The 18,992-nt window shown below is 37.9% G+C and overlaps 1 protein-coding gene across 1 annotated transcript; it reads right to left on the reverse strand.

Annotated features, from left to right (window-relative positions):
* Positions 1–59: 59 nt before the first annotated feature.
* On the reverse strand, positions 60–18,304 carry LOC144195113 (electrogenic sodium bicarbonate cotransporter 4-like). The gene is made up of 26 exons (XM_077714515.1): positions 18,106–18,304; positions 15,749–15,807; positions 15,427–15,645; positions 14,494–14,623; positions 14,187–14,347; positions 13,449–13,604; positions 13,012–13,122; positions 12,499–12,554; positions 10,707–10,864; positions 10,536–10,623; positions 9,749–9,903; positions 9,538–9,666; positions 8,958–9,132; positions 8,680–8,813; positions 7,871–8,142; positions 6,919–6,953; positions 6,465–6,656; positions 6,032–6,145; positions 5,332–5,493; positions 4,805–4,983; positions 4,596–4,668; positions 4,126–4,194; positions 3,540–3,713; positions 3,120–3,287; positions 2,987–3,045; positions 60–1,106 (listed from the first exon to the last, which is right to left on the reverse strand). Exons 2-26 carry the CDS (start codon positions 15,804–15,806, stop codon positions 923–925), a joined length of 3,411 nt encoding a protein of 1,136 aa, XP_077570641.1. The 5' UTR covers position 15,807; positions 18,106–18,304; the 3' UTR covers positions 60–922.
* Positions 18,305–18,992: the final 688 nt, after the last annotated feature.

Below are 18,992 nucleotides of genomic sequence, written 5' to 3' on the forward strand. Positions count from 1 at the left end.
GGATGGGGAACAGGTGGCTGACAAAGGAGGCAGCGGATAGGCTGAGCCATCTAGGGGAAGCAACAACAGGTGTAAACAATGGACAATCACAAGGAAGGCAGAAAAACAACACAAAACATGACATATTTAAGTCCATATATAATCAACTACATTGAAAGAGGATTCAAACTTGAGTTATCTATACCACAGTGCAACACGTACACACCGTTCACACCATTGAACATATCAAGATGAATGGTCATGGATTAACCTGGAATTTTGACACATTAACATACAAAACAGTGTATTTTATAATACAGTATTTTAATAATAGCATATTAGGTAGAGCAACTGGTGGGCATTTTGACACATTTGCCAAAAAGGCATACTCCTTAATTTGTTAATCTTTCATTCATGAATTTGCACACCAGAACTGTACAATATGCAAATTAAAACCATAACAACATCAAGACATTTTGGTTGTTTCTTTTTGTTCCAGGTAAATGCCCAGTAAGTTCAACTGACAAGCTTGGGAGAACAACAAATAATAGAAAGAAAACTATTTAAAATGCACAAATAACTTTACAATATTATGCAAATACTCTGTAATATTAAATACATCTCTGAACTGTTGGCCTATTACAATAGCAGAACAATTTATGTCACGGGAAATAATCATTCATTCATTTTCTGAACCGCTTAATCTCACAAGGGGTGCCGGAGCCTATCCCAGCTAACTACAGGCACCAGGCGGGGGACACACCCTGAATCGGTGGCCAGCCAATCACAGGTCAAATAACACAGCACGATTATATTTGGCAATATGTAAATACATACAATTTCTATACATTTGTGAGAGTTCAAATGTTTCCAGGGAATTTCAGAGGGAGTCTGGGCCTCCTTCAGTTTGCTTCATAAACATCAAGAAATCCACTTGGCGATTTCACAAGGTGGTCTCGCTGCTGACATCTCGCGGCCTGCGGTGGTCCGTATCCGAGTCGTCGTCGTCGTCGTCGTCATCTTCGGACTCCATCTCTATCTTGACCTGCGGGACGGGGCAGGTCATTCCTCGCCCCATTGGCATGGCCGGAGATGATGGACAGGAGATCTTCAGGTGGAGGGTAATGCTGAAGGAAGGGCAAGCGCCGATTACCTCACACGCACTCGGGCAAAACCGGGACGAGGGAAGACGCCGAGGGATGAAAAAGATGTATCGAGTGAAATTGTAATGTCCAATTTGCTTTCTTTCCAAACCATGCCTCTTTCAAAGCAATGCAGACACACTAGGCCATTTGCACACAAGGAAAGGGAGATATGTATTGAGAGAAAATGACCATATGGATCCTTGGAAATAAATTGGCTGCAAAAGAAACTTTTAGAGAGGAACTTGAAGATAATATGAGGTTGTGTGAATAGAGATTGTTGCCATAATTGTGGATTTGAAGTACTACATTTCATTGGTAGCTGCAGAATTAGAACTTGTACTTGTAGAATTTAGCCACTAGAAGTCACTTGGGTTCTTCTTTGAGTTTATATAGTTGTATTAAATATATTTCTTGTCAAACTACAAGTTGGTCTTCCTAGTACATTTTTTTTCCTCCAACTGAAAGTGAAATTTTGCACTAATTTCACTTCCATTTCCAAGTCAGTTTTTCCCTCTCTCGCCAAACGTAAGCTACTTTTGCAGAAAATTCACCTCCATTATGATCCACTGTACTCTGACTAGGGGAAACAGAAGTGACTAAAGTACCCACAGGATCCACTAAAATTGCTGATTTGGAACATAGATGGAAAAAAAAGAAACAACCAAAATACTCTTTTCCTTACATAGGGTCTAAAATTATATAAGCTAAAAATCTTCATTAACTTCATCTATTTTCATCACTCCAAAACACAAAAGAGTTAAAATTAACATCCTGACAGCAGATATACAGCAAACATTGATATATTTACACAGTTTATATCACATCAAACGCAACACTAAGGAAAAATACAATGTCCACAAAAGGAATCCCCGTGCACATTTGATGAAACATTCACTAAAAACTAAAGCAAAGGGAGAAAAGGAGCAAACATTACACAGAAAATTGGATTAAAATGATCTGCATTGCCTTAAATTGCATGGAGAGGACATTGAATGCAAGAGAAATGTACAGAGAATTTCTCTTATAGTCGTGTCTTCATGTCTTTGTTATTTACATCTTCAAATACTACAAAAAAATATCATTGCAGGCCATCCAATACTACAAGAATGATTAGAGTATATTATATAATATGATCCAGAACCTTGACTAGAGACACATTTTATCTTTAATTATTACACTCAAATTGGATTTTGGCAACTGAAGTGAATATAAATCGGTAATAATTATATTTGAGGTATTATCCAGTACTTTGTGCTATTTGTAGAGAAATTAGCTAATTTCGTGTTATACTTTTTTCAGTCTTTTTCAATTCTTTCAGTAGCATAAATACATTTACTTACTATGTTTTACAATCCAAAAAATATTAATTCATTCTCCCTCAATGTGTATTGAATCACTTTTGAAAGTGTTAAATGTGTTAAAAAGTAATGTTGCGGTATTTGAAGTTTAACACACAACAAGATATTCCACACTATTGAGTTGAAAGCAATGTTGTGGTCGAATCAATGTTATTTATGTCTTTAATTGAATTTATTTTAATTCAAACCATTTGATTGGGGGAAAGGCCTTGTCTGCTCACAGCTAATATAACCCTTTTTTTAATCACAGGAGAGAATATTGACCCAAATGAATGCAATAATACATTTCATGTGTGTGTGTGTGTGTGTGTGTGTGTGTGTGTGTGTGTGTGTGTGTGTGTGTGTGTGTGTGTGTGTGTGTGTGTGTGTGTGTGTGTGTGTGTGTGTGTGTGTTAAAGAGCATGAGGTGTGGCAGAAGGCTGGCAGTATGCCCCCCACTCAGACTGTGCAACATCAGGATACACCAAATCTTTGTAGGGGATGTGCAGTTTGAGGACACAGTACCTGCGATCCAAGTCTGAATCGGAACTTGGCGAGTGGTTGGAGTAAGGGCTGTACTTTTCCTGAAAATTGCCACACACATAAAATATCAGTGCCTGGCCTGCAGGGAGTAGCAAAATCTCACCTTTCTCCTTACCTCGTCTGCACTGGCTTCTAATTTGGACTTTTTCTTGTCTTTTCCTCCTTTCTTATCATCGTCTTTCTTCTTCTTCTCTTTCTCGGGCAGGAGATCATCCAGCCAAGCCAGGTCGTGCTGGGAGAAGACCATGTCCAGAATTTTGCGGATCACCATCAGGCCCAGGATCTGAAATTTGGTGCGATATTTTGAAATTCGCACCAGGATTAGTCTTAAAATTATGTACTTGAATGGCATTTTAAAAACGGCATTAACATGATTCAATTTTATACTCCATATATGTCGCTGGTTGAGTCACGGTACTTCTAAAGCAGGATTAGATTGGACGTCCTTCGCCCTCAGTGGTAGGCGATTAATTATTTGAATAATAAAAGGAAAACGCGGAACGCCCAAAAAGTGACTGTAATGATTGTTACCTACCATAACTGGAAAGATGATTGCTAAAAACGTAGATTTGAGCGTCCAGAGTACAGCCAGGCATATAATCTGAACCAAAGTGAACAGGTGGACTCTTCTTAGAGGAACATGGCGCAGATAGGACAGGTCTGGTTGATGCTTGGACGGCATCATGTACAATTTGATCCGGTCCCAGAACTACGGATGGTGATGGGGAAGAAGTGGTATCAGTTTGAAAAAAGTTATCTCGGGTCACTTGTTATACAGGCCGAGATGGAATGCAATTTAACAGATTGAATTATTTAAGCATGTGGCTAAAGGGTGAAGAAGTTAATCGAATGGAGACTTCTAAAATGAATGAGCAATCACTGACTATTTGGGGCTTTTGCTGTAACAGCTCACACCGGCGTAATCGAATCATCTACAATAAAAGAGCTATGAGGCTGTCCCAATTGACTTATCTTGATTGAGGGTCTTGATGACTTAGATTTCATTTATCAAAAGGAATACATTTCCAATGGTGGACCTGATTGTTATTTGGTTTGTGACTTAATTTTCTGCTTTCCATCAATTAGCAAAAGGAATATAAATGTGTTGATGTGTGGAATACCTGAATTCCGCTGAGGGAAGCTACTCCCATGTAGAGGAAGACACCGTACAACACAGGCATGGGGATGAACTAAAGAAAGGAAGGACAATTGGGTGAGAGTATAAAAAGGTCATGAGATGATGTGCAAAGCTAGAATGCAGTGTTTCAATGTTAAATGATGTGTTTGCACCCCCTCCACAAAATTATGTATTGTCGGGCGTTCAATAAGAATCAAATAATAAATAGGAATTTAACAAAATTATTCCCTAATAATCCATGAGATCTGAGGGGCGCCATATTGGGCATTTTGAACTTGAATTGATGTCAAAATGGCCAAACTTCACGAGATGAATGATTCTGTTTAATATTTACTTCACAAACATGTTATAGTCACTCTTTTATTATTAATGTTAGGTGTGGTGTTATAAAATCAAAATATACAACCAGAACTTCACTTTTTTCATTAATTTCCAGTAGTTTTTTTTAAATACCTTTAGAATAGGAGCAAGAAAGATGGAGACTCCAGTCAGAACAAAAACCAGAATTCCCGTCACTCGCTGTTCTCTGCAAAATTAAAATAATCGGCAAACACAGACGAGTCAAAATATGTTCTTTCTCCCCTGATATTAACTTCTTGGCAAAAGAATTCACTCCGCGGGTATATAACACGGACTTCCAAGTGTTTTTCACGGTTGCTGACCTGACCCCGAGAAACTGAGGCTGCTCTCCGGGGGCGCTGGATTCGCTTTCCATCTTCAAAGAGTCAATGTGAGCGATGGAAATGACGGTGGCAGCTACGTACCAAGGCAGACCCAAGAAAGAGCAAGTGGCCATCAGGACACCCACCCAGAAGAGATCCAAATGGTAGCCGCATCCTTTCTGTTAGTGATAATAATAATACGGTATGAGTTAAATTCCTGCGGACTATCGAAGGTCTAGTACAGGGGTGTGCAAACTTTTGGGCCTGGGGGCTATATTGACTTTGACAGATGGGCCGGGTCAGGACAAGATAAGATACATATAAAAAAGTGCCTCCGTTAACAGTACATATGAAACATAAACAGGAAAAAAGGATTAAAGTATTAACATACTCATCACTCCTCATTAAAGTAAAAAGTATAGTACAAAGTAAAGTAAAAAGGAATGTATTAAGAAATATTAAAATGTCATTTAAAAAAAGATGGTCTAGTACTAGAGTAAAACTCCAGGGTCCAGAAGTACACTTACTTTCAGTTTGTTCTCCTTGCGGTTGACAATGACAGCACTAATTTGCTGGTCCATGAAGATGAGGATGGTGACAAGGAGAGCTGGAACAAAACTGCCCAAGTAAACCCACCATGGGTTCTTCCCAAACGGCAACACAATCCAGCCACGATCCGGACGAGTAGGCTATTTAGAAAAAAAACACAAGCCTTTTCATTTAAGAAATACATTATTCATTAAATATTAAAGCACTGCTCTACTGTGCAAATCACATTTGGAAACAATTTTACTGATCGATAATGACCAGTAGATGGCAAAGATGATTTATACAGGCATCAATGGAGTACTAAAGGGCATTTAGAAATGAGATATGTATCTGTGAGATTACTAAAAACTGTCCGTTTTATTTTTTCTTGGTGAAATAAGATGATTTATTTGACCCTTTCGTGCGATGAATTGCGATTTAATTGAAAACTCAATTCAAGTTATTCATTTGGACGTCTATTTTCACAGTAGTATTTTATAAATAGAGTACCTGAGTCATTACACTGATGTCATCAATCTTTGAATGTTTCTTCTGTTTAGAAAATGATTTGCAGATTCAAGTTTATGCACTATTTTTTTTCATGTATGATCAAATGAAGCTATGCGAAAAACTAACTATTTAAGATAACTGTTATTTATTCAATCTCTTTAAACCAATGTTAAAAACTTAAGCGTGTACCTTGAATTCCGTTGGCACAATTAACTTGGGAGTTTTGAGGCCTATCAGCATGTCAAGGCCCACAAAGGTCATTATTGACATGAAGATAGAAAAGTCACTGATAAGTTTCCTCAGCTGCAACAAAAGACAAAAATAAACAAACAATATTACTAACCACATGCTTAAAAAAACAATATACAACTGGAAGAACTAGACAAAGTTGACAAGATATCATTTAAACAGGGAAAATAGCAACTAAAAAACAAATATTCTTTCCCTGCCCTCCTCTTAGTTCAAACAGTTTGGACATCTACTCATCATAAACTCAATTAAATGGATGTCTATCACTGTCAATGGTGGTGAAAGAGCTTGCAAACACTGTTTATGAGAATAGACGGTAGATATTTTTAATTAAATGAAGGTTGAGGTGGATATTTGTGGATGGCATGATCACCTTGGTGGGAAAGTAGCGACTAAACTTGAATTTCTTGAGGGTGACGGTCATGGAGTACGTTCCGAAGAAGAGGATGAAGGACATGAGAGCCAAATCTGGGACATACTTGCAGGAATTGCCCACCAAAGAGCCCCCATACTTCACACACTCCTTCTTACTCAGCTGGCTCCAGTCCAGAGCTGTCACATTTAACTATTGGGTGGTAGTGGTACATAGAAAAAGACAAGGTGGGGGGGAAAAAGGAAGATGACAGTATGATTTTTTTTTGCCTTTGTAATTTCTAAAAGCTTATTTATCAAAAGAGATGTGACATTGCAATCCACACAAGACATTGGCAGTGTGAGCATGATGGGAAGGATGGTAAAAAAGGAAAGGAAATACTTGAATTAAAGGAATGTTTGTAAAACAAAAAAAAGAAGTAAATGATGATAACCCATTGAAAAGACTCACTTACCCCAGAGACACTAGAGCTGTTATCTGGCATGGGAACTAAACCAGTGAAGATGATTTGCAGCCACTGTTTTGAGGCCGAGGGTTTAAGGAGACATCAAAAAGAAGATGAGGAGGGAAACAGAAGGAAATAGAGAAGAAATAATGCACATAATGAGAATGCTGCAAAATGCGGGGCATGCCGTTCAATTAAAAAAGAAAAGGGGGTGGACTCACTTTGAAGAGATAGCAGCCATATTTGATAAGCATGGCAAAACAAATGAGGGACAAATCAGTTACAGAAATCAATGTTTGTTAAAATCACAACATGCTTTATACTTACTCATGCTGTGTTGTGAAAATATGATAAGTGAGATCATTTACATTTATTTTGAATTTCAAATATCATTTGTGACACTCATCTTTGCTTTTTGTTGTTGTTTTGAGACCAAATTGTAAGAAAATAGAGTCAAAACCATGCTTGACTTTTTTTAAAATTATTATTAGCATACCAACTATGTGGAGAACTCTTTAAAAGGCAGTTTTTACTCTTATCGCGCCTTCCCAGTGACCACATATTTTATTATTATAGATATTTTTACTCTCTATTGTAACTGTAAAATTTGCTACATATGAATCATCACCTATTTATCATAGAAGGAGAGGAGAACAATGATATGCAGAACTTGACATTATAAGACAGTTTTTTGAAGGCTGACTAAGGCAAATTCATGTCCTTGCTTTTATTTTATAGTACTTTTCTAAAAAAAAAAGTTAGCCTTGAATGAATATCTCACTCTACCTTGTTCAAAACCTGTTGAGCATATGATCTGAATCAGAAACACATCCTTGAAAGAATTTCCATACTTATTTACATAGAAGTTTGTTTTCTTGCTGAGCAGTAAGTTTCTCTTATACTTAATGTGTCAACTTTATGATCAGTGTATACTTTTGCCTAAATGAAGGGATAAACTCACCCGGGTCCGGCGCCAAGCACTCGCACTTGTAAGCGGTGACATAGTCTGGCTTGAAGTTGGTGTTGATGGGGTAGTATTTGAAAGAGCCCACCATCTTCTTGATGGCGTCCGAGATGAAGATGAATGAAATGAGACTGGAGAAGCCCTCTTCTGTGAAACGTGTCATGTACTTGATAATATAACTGGCGTCGGTTGCCACCAGGAGGAAACACTGCAAGCATGAGTGGATGCCGATCCACAAGCGCAACTCCATGTAATCGATGTTGTTATTCCTTAAGGAGAAATCAGAGGATAAGATCATGCCCTAAAACAAGGGTGTCAGACTCGGGATGGTTCGCGGGCTCAATTTCATATGCAAAAAAATTACAATTATTGATTTAAAAAGAGGAAAATCAGGAAATTTAATATACATCTATACTCTTACTTTTAATTTTATCCTAAAACAGAAAGTCGGCACATGATTTACTTTCTCGGGCCGCACAAAATGATGTGGTGGGCCAGATTTGGCCCCCGGGCCGCCACTTTCACACCAGTGCTCTAAAATATCAAATAGTGAAGACCCAAAAGTCCGCCAAGGAGAAGGAATATCTTAAGCAGTTCAAGGAATATCTTTTCTTTCAAGAACAAGGATCATCATACTGTAAACAGTTCATCTTTCCTAAATGATCAATTTCAAGCTTGTTCAGATTCAAACGAACCGTTTTATAATTAAAATTTGAAAACAGCATCGGTGTGCTACCACCCATTATACGAGACATCCCATTCATTCAAATCTACTGCAGTGTCTTTAGTTGGCAAACAAGACTCACTTGCTGAATTCAAAAAGGAGCTTTTCAAAGATGAGGATGGGTCCAGTTGAGCTGAGAATGATGAGGGGCTGACCCGCCAGCAGACAAAACACAGACCCAGCAAGAGCTGTACCCAAAAAACTTTCCATCACACCCTGTGAAGGATGAGAGAGACAAACGTGGGTAAAATTGCAAGAGGATGAGTCGACGCCTGAGCCTTTATTTCATTGTTAAATGGGAATCCACAGGAGTTAAGTCTTGATATTTATGCGGCAAAACAAAAAGAATGACTCTCTCACCTGATAGTTGTCTGTGGCGTCGCCCAGCAGGCCGCCAAAGGTGATGGCGTTGGTGATGCATCCCAAATAGATGAAAAGTACAGCAGAGATGGATTGAATGTGGAAACCTTCGTAGAAATCGCTTGGCAGGAATGGCAATTTACGCTTGATATCCAGATACAAGCCACCACAGAAGCTAACACAAAAACAAGGCACACAATTTAATGAGCTAAATTGTGAGATGTGGTTGTCTACTAGCGACAAACTCGTGGAAATTCACAGCACACGGATGATTGGACGCCACACGATCATCTTGGGTAGGCACCTTATATCTAAGTACTCTGTAATATGTACCTGTGATGTCATTATAGTATTGGTACTCGCACTAATTTGAAGAGAGTCGTTTATTTTGTGTTAAACTAGTACATCTGCTCTCAAATTATGAGGCAGCGCTTTATTGGTCAACATCTTTTCTAGCTCTGAGGAATGCACGCTTCTTTTAGTGGGTTGTAATTGCAAAACAAATAAATACGGCCCCTCGGGGAAGCCTAAAAAATACAAAAAGGATGACTGAACAGTCATAATGTGTTTGGAAACCCACCGTCCAGTGAATGCCAGTTCCTCTCCCAGTTCATGTTGTGCTGGCATTTCCTCATCCTCAGCCAGTCCTCCGCCTCCACCAGCTGTCCCATTCATTTGCCCCAGTTCGTTTAAAGAGAAAACTGACTTCCTAAAGGAGTCAAAATGAAATACTTTTTCGTAAATCTGTTCAAATTTGTGCACTTCTCAGGGTGAGTCAAAATAAGTCTTACCTTTTGTCGGCAGATGGAATTTTCTTAGGCGGCTCAATACGGATTTTAGGATCCCATTCCCCAGGTGGAAGCACAATCACCTCATCCAAAAACTCATCTATTCCCGCAATGAGGTCTTCTCGGTCTCGGGCTTTGTACGCTACATCGCTAAAGAGCTAAAGTAGGAATACATTATTTCACTTTTTTATATGGTCATTTTCCTAGGGTCAAATAATATAATAAAGAATGAATTATTTGAACTTTTTAGGTAGCCTAGGTCTACAATGTCTTCTGTGTCTGTGCTTACTACTGTCTTGCAACCATACAAATTTCCCACATACGGGATGAAATAAAGTTCTAGTCTAATCTAAAAAGCAAATGTTAACAATATTTTGGAGCTTCAATTCAATCTCACCCGCACAAAACGTGATAATTACATCATAAATGATCATTAATGAACATTGAAAATCATTTGGGTTGGGTCATTAACCTTTAAAGCTATTGAAATCCCTTTTTAAACTATTCAAACTTTAAATAAAGTCATTTAAAATGTTATCACTTTAAGGTAGTGATACTACACATTTAAACATTGATATAGAATGAATATCGGTTTCAGATAGTTGACATACTGCAGGTCATATCCATTTTATCATGTATATTGCCATCTGTAAAACATTATTTTTCTAATATGAACTAAAAAAAAATACACAGGCTTTTACAAACAACACAACCTTGGCATCCTCTTCAGTTTTTGGTTTTCCAGGAGATCATATCAGATTGAATGTCAGAATAACTTGAAATGACTCACATCATCGACCATCAACGTTGCTATGGCTCGGCCTATCTCATTATACGACTTGGCCTTTCCTTGCGGTCCCAAGAGAATGAACAGAAATCTGTGTGGTGATGAGACAAATATGAGCAACCTGCATTGGGACACATTTGCTACGTGACATCGGCACAATATGAGCCATTTCACCTGGTGGGTACGGGCACCTCCGTCAGACCCCCGAGTGTTGTGGCTTGAGACAGGCGAACAAAGGCAACAAAGGGTTTATTGAGGAAATCCACCTCTCCCACCAGCACATTTGAGGCCTCAGCATCTCTGGGGATTTTCTTCATGAATTTGTTTCTCAACTAAGGAAGGCAGAGGCATAGTGTTGAGACAGTGTTCCATATACGCAAGAGGAATTTTTGATTTTGTTTCAACAAAGACACAGATGGCAAGTAAAGTATGCCTGAGTGACAATATTACACCTTTAAAAATGCCTCCTCACAGTAAAAAAACAACAACAATTTAGCTGAAATCACTTCAGTCCCATTTTCACCAAGCGGTACACTTATCTCACTTACATGACTTTTGGGCATTTTATTTATGTATTTTTACTCTGACTTACATTCATCAGCATGGCATGTAATAGAAAGTTGTCAACTGTATACTCATAGGTGATTTGTCCTAATGATGGTTTCTCCAAAAAGACTTTACTGACGCTGTTTGGGCACTTACTCCATCACATTCCAATCTGACCTATCATCCCTCTTCTTGTGCATTGCTACCCACTCCCCACAAGTTCTCCCTTTGGTAAAAATATGAATCTGGACATAGTAATACTACTTACATTCCGTGCTATATACAATATTCAATGATGATGATTAAAACCAACAATTATAGTTATGTATCCAACTTTCCTGATGCAGTAAAGTTGTTTAACAATGGTGCATCTGCGCAGGTGCTTTAACGATTTGCCAGCACAATAGAATTCAATATCACGAGAGCTTTGCCAATAACCCACAGCCTGATTTAGTAGCGCCATGTGAGGACTGAACACGTGTACAATATTCTTCTTTTTTTAAAAGCAGATCAATATTGACACAGACCATGCAGCTAACTATTCCGTTTCCATTGTCACGCAGGGGCGGGGCTTAAGGGGGTGATGGGATAGCAGTTACAATTCATGCATTTTCCTCACGAAGGTCCTAAAAAGCCTATTACAGCCAATTTTGGGCAGAAAGGGGAGGTACACCCTGAATTGGTAGTCGGCCAATTGCAGGGTACATGCCAAACAAAGTTATTCTAAATTATTGCTGGCATGTCAACATCTATTCTTGAGCTACTTTTGAAAAAAAGGATAAGTGGAAGGAGCAAGCGGCACATCCGTGCAAACCTCAATGAGTTTAATAAGACACATTGTGTAAGGCCTGGAAATAAATGTGTTATGAGTGTGCGCACTTCCTCTATCACCGGCTGGCTGTCACCTTCAAACAGTGATGGTACTCAGCCTATGAAGCATCAATTCAACACCACAGTGAACTATTAGAGCTCATCTCAACAATAATTCAAAGCTTCAAAAAAGGAAATGAATGTTACAGTGATACGCTTCCAGGCAGAAAATAGATGTTACGAGACTGTAAAGGAGAAAAAATGAATTTAGGCATCACTCATCATGGGGGATAAAAGGATAGTTTCTATGCTTCAAGGAACTGAAAAAAAGAAGAGCTTGTTTTAGTTCTGTTTGTTAATCTCCTTTATGTCTCGGAAATAGTCTTTGGGGTTGTTGATCAATAATTTTATAAAAATAGGATATTCATATTTTGGCCTATAATTCTATATTTGCTGTTATTACAGTCTGCCAATTGTTTTTGATTCAAGGACCTTACATAGATTTCATATGTATATTATGTCATTAAAGTCAACATGCTTTTGTGGTGAAGATTGATTTCAGTAGCAAAAACATTTACAAATTACAAATATACTGATGTTGAAGATTTACCTGATCTGAGCTGGGAGTATCTGCAATGTCATTCATACTTCGACTTTGAGCATGACCTGCTGGGCGACAAAAAAAATCTCAAGTAATTCTTGAACTGCCAGCTATGTACAAATATCAGCAATCTACTGGATGGGCATTCGCATAACCTAAAACAAAACATTTATCTAACTACAATTTTCTCATTTAAAGCTTAGCATAAAACACTTTGCCCATGCTAGATATGCGGGACTTCACTGCATAGTATACTTTCAAATATCTATCTAGTACAGGGTTCGCCAACTCCAGTCCTCAAGGGCTATCCAGTCTGTTTTCCATATCTTCCCCTGAATCAAATTATCAACTCAACAGCAAGCATTCCAGAAGCCTTGATAACGATGCTGATTATTTCTTTAGGTGTATTCGAGAAGGGAGATGAAGGAAATGGTTCGATGGTGCCCTTGAGGAGCGGAGTTGGTGACTCCTGATCGAGTAGATCATTCAGAGTGAAGTAACAAGTCGATATTCGACACTCACGCAAGCGGCCGTAGTTCCCGGACTGCTGTTTAACTCGGAGGTCCTCCGTGGATCGATTATAATTGGCCGCCGGCACTGGACCAGGTGCGCCTTTGGGCCCTGCTGGACGAGCTGATAGGCAAGAGACATGTATAAAAACAAAGATACTGTCTAATAGCTTCCACCTTGGATGCTATATATAGAAAACTGACGGCACCTCATCACACATTAAGACATTCACTGTGGGTACCTTGGTTTTCACAAACGGAGAAAGGTTGGAATGATAATCAGGTGTCAACATATTCACATTGAAACAAACCCAGCAGAGGGAGAAGAAATAGGAAGGCTTGTTTTGCCTGTAATGGCTTGGTTTATTATGGGAGGTGGAGTAATGAAGCAATTTCAATTCAATTCTCGGGTAACAAGGTTTTTAATGTGAGCATTACTGCAGTACTCACAGGTGGTGGAGGAACTTGACTTTCCCATGTCTGCTATGGAACGATGGATTGGCTTCTTGGTCTGGTGTCGATGTTTTCTTAGCAGAACAAAACTGATTTTGTCTCTCAGCTCAGGCAAAATCATGCCTTCGTCTATCTGTCTTTCAATGATGTCGTCTATAAAAACAGAGATGCTCTGAATATTAAGCAGACAGGAATACATAAACACAAATAGATTTTCATATTAACACGTACACTAAAGTCATACACTTGAGAATGCAAATCTCACATCTATCTATCCAGACTGTGTTAGGCTACTTTCCACAATGTGGCTGATTGGTATTTCTTTATTGTCTGTAATACTAGATAGAGATTGCCATTTAGCAAAACACTTTTACACTCGTAAATTGGTGTGAAATGTCCCTTTAATCACTCTGTTTGAAATATTTGCTGTGTGATGTCAGCATACCCACTAGAACCCATTGAACATGTCTCATAAATTCTACTGCTGTAGCTTCATTCTTCGGGTTAATTCAACTTTTTAAGCAAATTACGCCAAACCAATTCCAATCAGTCAATTAGCGACAGGTGCTGCTTCTTTCACCAAAAAAAAAAATCATTGGTTAAACTGTCTGTTGAAACAAAAAAACTGCACTTTCTTGACCCTTTGTGGACTTGGTCAGACATTTTAAGCTATGACTATGTGCACCCAACAGGTTGAATCCCAATCTACTTCCATCTGAATCATGAATAGCTCACCAACAATTTGAGGCAAAGAATAACCATCCAGGTCCAGAAGAATGGTTCCAGTCTGAAGACATGTCCTAAGTTCAAACAGACTATGCAAGGACAGCGTGGACACGTGTGGTTTGCTCCATCTTTCGCCTCCTTCCTCAACTTTCTCCTCAAACTTCACCCATCTAAACAGCAAAAAACAAGAGAAATATACATGAAAAAATATAAAAGCCTCTCATGTTAACAGAATTTTGTATTTCCAATGGTCAAACATGCTTGCATCCGATTGCAGACAGCCACACAGTAAGTATGCAGTGTTTCGATGATTCACCTTGCAGACTCCTTCCACTCCAACTCGTCCCCTTCTCGCTGTAGAGTGTCCATTTCGGTGAAGAGTGTCGGCGTCGGCATGTCATCATCTTCACTCAGGATGTAGCGAAGCCTCTCGGCTGCCGGAGACACTTGATGGAAATGAGAGAAAAACTAGTAGAACCATCATTGATATCTTTCTGCATACTCCAGCTTTCATCCATTTCCACATAACTACATCCAACACTAACTATTAGGCTTATGAGTGTAGACACTACAAGTGTGACATGTAAAATACACATCAAACTGTTCAGTATTTCATGGTAGAATCATGTCAATTCATGGTAGGAAAAAAAATACTATTCTGCTAATAGTTTGACATGATGATCCATTTTTATTCAGTCATAATTGTGGTGACATCACTGAGTTCCTTTTCCTATTCACCCATCTAGATAGCAGCTTGCCTAAAATTTGGGCTGTCTAGGATGTGCTTTAGCTGACCTTTGACCCAGAAGTGGTAAATATTGGATGGTCTGATGTGTTGCCTGTGTTGAATCTCTTCCCCAAATGGCAATGACAACAAAACTAAAGCACATGCGCACAAAGTCATAACTACATCAGCATTATGGATATTCAATCATGTGACCTCTGAATGTGCAATACAATCCAGTCAATGTTCTATCCTATACGTAAGGCATAATATATAAGCATACCACTAGTGCTATAGGGTAAGAAGCTATATAAAGACATATAGGCAGATGTAAACGCAATACACGTGTTGTCATCAGCTATCAATAATATTGATGCTTGCTTGACAGCAACCTAAGGCTGATTCCATTCATGTTTTTTTTCCTGTATTGATAAATATGTTCCTAATACATAGATATATTAAAATACAGAATATAGACAGCCAACTATAATAGAGCACTTGGAAATATGTAGACTAGTAACTTACTTGTGCGGTTTATGTCTTGGAGACTCTGTTCCCGCGAATCCATGAGTCCTTCCTCCATGTCTATGTCTCTATACTGGTTATACTGGTCAGGCTCATGGTGTCTGTGACGGCTGTAGCGTCTTTCTCTGTCCGTGTTGCTGTCGTGACTTGAACGCCTTCGTCTGCGCTTACGCCGATATCCTCGAGGAACTGGGACGCCAATGTAGATGGACTGATGATCTAATGGGAAAAAATGAAATGTGGCGGATTATATCCATTATTGTTTGTTCATTTATTTTTCAAAAAGGTCCATTGAAATTTCAGATTTTTCTTGATGGCTTACCTTCTTGTTCATCATAGCGTAGGTGCGAGACTCCTGACCCTCTGTCTCCATGCTGCATCCTTTTAATGTAGGTAAGAGTGAGTTAGTAATCATAAAGCTCACATAGGTTTTAAAGTCAGTTGTTCGTTTATGTTTTAGAAAATTTGAAATGGTTTTATAAGTAGGCAAATGCAGTCTTTTTGTTGTATTTGTGACTGAGGCTGCTTCACATTAAATTGCATGTAGAGAATATTTTCCAACAAAGGTTTTATGATAAAAAATACTTTTTTAGTACATAGTCGAATAAAGTTAATCTAAGTGATATCCTGAATCGATAACAAAATGGTTTGTGTTCTTCCTTTTGAGGTCTTATTATTGAATATACTGTGTTTATGCCATTAAACATGTAAATACATAGGTTAATGTGTTGTAAGTGTTTTCTTTGTGTGTTTGTTCTATTGAATGAGAGTCAAACAAGAGCAACAGTGGTAGGGGATCTTGTACACTGACCTGCCTGTTGGCTTAGGCAGTAAATCAATGGGGAAATAATTAAAAAGCCAGGCATAGTCAATGGAAATTTACATGATTGGAACTAACGTGAGTAACCAGAAAAGTAAAAGGCCAACATGTTTCTACTAGGCAGAGCTTAACTACAATGACAAATAGATATGCATCTTATTTACGGTTTACCACAAGCACATTTAGAGCATTAATGATTTTGTGGAACATGTTAATTACCCAATTTTTTTAAAACAATAACAACATAAAAATGTAAATTAATGAGTGTATAGACACATTTCTGGTCATTTGCATGAATTATTTTTTAAATCATTAAAGACAACATCACTGGAATAGGCTCCAGCACCACCTGCGACCCTTGTAAGGATAAGTGCTTTAAGTAAATGAATGAATGACAGTGCCCTTTATATTGTGAACCTACCAGAGGGAATTGACGTGCAAAAAAAGATATGATGTGGTGTAATTTTGGCCTGGCATGGCCTGGGTTGAGTTACATTTTGCCAATGTTTACACTGGTGGCTCCCTGCCTCAATAATTAGTGCTGTCACATCAGTGTCCTTCACACTCAGTAGGCAGAGTGGATCAATGCCATCATCCTGTCAACACTAAACGTGAGCCTCAGTCAAGCTCGCATGTGCATGGGATAGGGTTTTCGTGTGCTAGGATGGCATTCACTATGGCAGGGGTTGGGAACCTTTTTGACAGGGAGAGCCATCAAAAAAAAAAAAAACATTTTTACTAATGTTATTTCTTAAGAGCCCTTCTCAGAATTGAAAAGTAAAAATGCACGAAAATGTGTCAATTTTTTGTCATTTGACCTTTTTTAAAGTATAAAAAGTCCCTGAATTCTTTTGAGAACGTTGTTATGCTGTTGCTAATAAATCAGTGTCAATGATATCATGGATGGGGAAAAGTAATCAAACACAAATTTATGCTTAATGCTGTTTAGAGAAGGTTTTCTATTAAATACCTTCAGGCTGGAAGTTGTGAAGTCAAGATTTGACAGAAAATTGTCAACTTTAAAGGAATATGTAAATACATTTGCAATAAGGGGAACTATTTACAGGAGATGTCAATTTTGTGTTATATTGGAAGGTCATTAGTTTGTCAGATTGGAAGGTTAATTAATGGGGTGAAAACTCCTGGGGAAAGCATGTCAGACCAGCTGAAAATGATGCCGCTCATTAGAGAAGAGCTCAAATCTTCAAGATGGTTGACTATTTATTGACTTAATCTCTCAAAAGGAGAATAAGACACTTTTTTAAAAACATTTTTTCCTCATTTTTCACAAATACCAGCTATTTTATCCATGTATTGCCACGGAATTTAAGGCTTTTTACAATTGTGGACTTAAATGACTTAAAGGTTCCTAAACTTTACCAGGAAATTTCAGTTTTAGATATATAGAAAATATGTATAATTAGATATTTTAGGTGACATATATATTGTTCTATATCTGTAATATGTGTGACTAGTTTATTAAATAATAGTGTACAATTAATTAAAATGCCTGTTGTTATTTAGTTTAATAAAAAAGAAAATACACCAACAAAAACAGCAGCATGACATAATAACATAGAAAATTAGAGTATTGTATACATTCAAAAATAGAGAACAAATGGGCACAAATTGCAGAAAGAAATCTAATGGATAAAAATAACAACTAACAATATGGAACCCATTTTTTGTTCTTAGTTTTATGTGAATCAGTTGTTTTTAACTCATTTTGGGGGGCCGGATACAAAACTGATCTGTTTTTCTGGATAACATCAAGTTTTCAAACTGAAGCATCACAATAGTAAAATAACTATAAATATGTAAACATGAATAAAAGAATAAGTATAATATTAAATTCCTACCTGTTTTCGTTTGTCAAGCCAGATGAAGCAAAAGTGAAGAGGAAATGACCTTTACAGCTTGTTTGCTCACATCAGTAAAAACATACTAGTGGAATACCTGCAAATTTATGAATAAGATCAACAAAACAAAGAGGAAAAAACTCCATTCTGCTTGCTTCCTATCATTTTGGTTGTCAAACTGTCTCTCCTTTCCTCTCTGTGTCTGTCTGTTTGTCTTATGTTGATTCAATAACGGGTAAAGTAGGACTGGCAAAGACCCCCAGGCAGGAAGTTATGTCAAAACATGCTGTACACTTGACATCAGCTCGTCATAGGAAATCTCTCAATGTATGCCACCAGCAGGTCAATATACACTTATGTCACTTTATTTGGTAAACCCGAACAATTAAATTAGCCCCCACACAGTAGTTCAACAAAAAAAAACAAAAAAAAGCCCTTTACAACGACCATCATTTTATTTTTGGGCGATTTTGTAGTCAACTGCAGTGGTGTTCCGATACCTTCATACTATTTTTATTTTTATTTGCTTGTGTTATATATTGAGGAAACCATATTCTTAAATAAATTAGGACAACATTTGACTGGATCTCCAAACCTAGGGATTTAAAAGTAAATATCGTTAATAAACAATCCCACTTGTGGTATTTATAGTTAAAATAGTGGTGATCCTACTTTGTGGTTTTTCGATCATCGAGGACATGTTGGTCTACTTATGCACGATATTCGAGGGAATACTGTACTTTGAGTTGTTGTTGTTAAGAACTACATATACCAGGTAGTACGATATATAAAAAAAAATCCACTTGTTTTGGAATTGTTTAGTTTGTTTTCAACAAATTATGGACATTTTTGGGTGTAGAACCCAAGCAGATCAACCTCAATTCCCA

The sequence above is a fragment of the Stigmatopora nigra genome, chromosome 4 (genome assembly GCF_051989575.1).
Source record: "Stigmatopora nigra isolate UIUO_SnigA chromosome 4, RoL_Snig_1.1, whole genome shotgun sequence".
In the NCBI taxonomy this organism is placed as follows: domain Eukaryota; kingdom Metazoa; phylum Chordata; class Actinopteri; order Syngnathiformes; family Syngnathidae; genus Stigmatopora; species Stigmatopora nigra.

Coding starts and splice junctions, on each gene's coding strand:
- LOC144195113 (XM_077714515.1), bottom strand. CDS start 15,806: ATGCAGCATGGAGACAGAGGGTCAGGAGTCTCGCACCTACGCTATGAT. Junction 4,195..4,595: donor TTCTTGCTCCTATTCTAAAG/GTATTTAAAAAA, acceptor TCCTTTCTTTAG/TTCATCCCCATGCCTGTGTT. Junction 3,714..4,125: donor CTTCCCTCAGCGGAATTCAG/GTATTCCACACA, acceptor CACCATCCGTAG/TTCTGGGACCGGATCAAATT.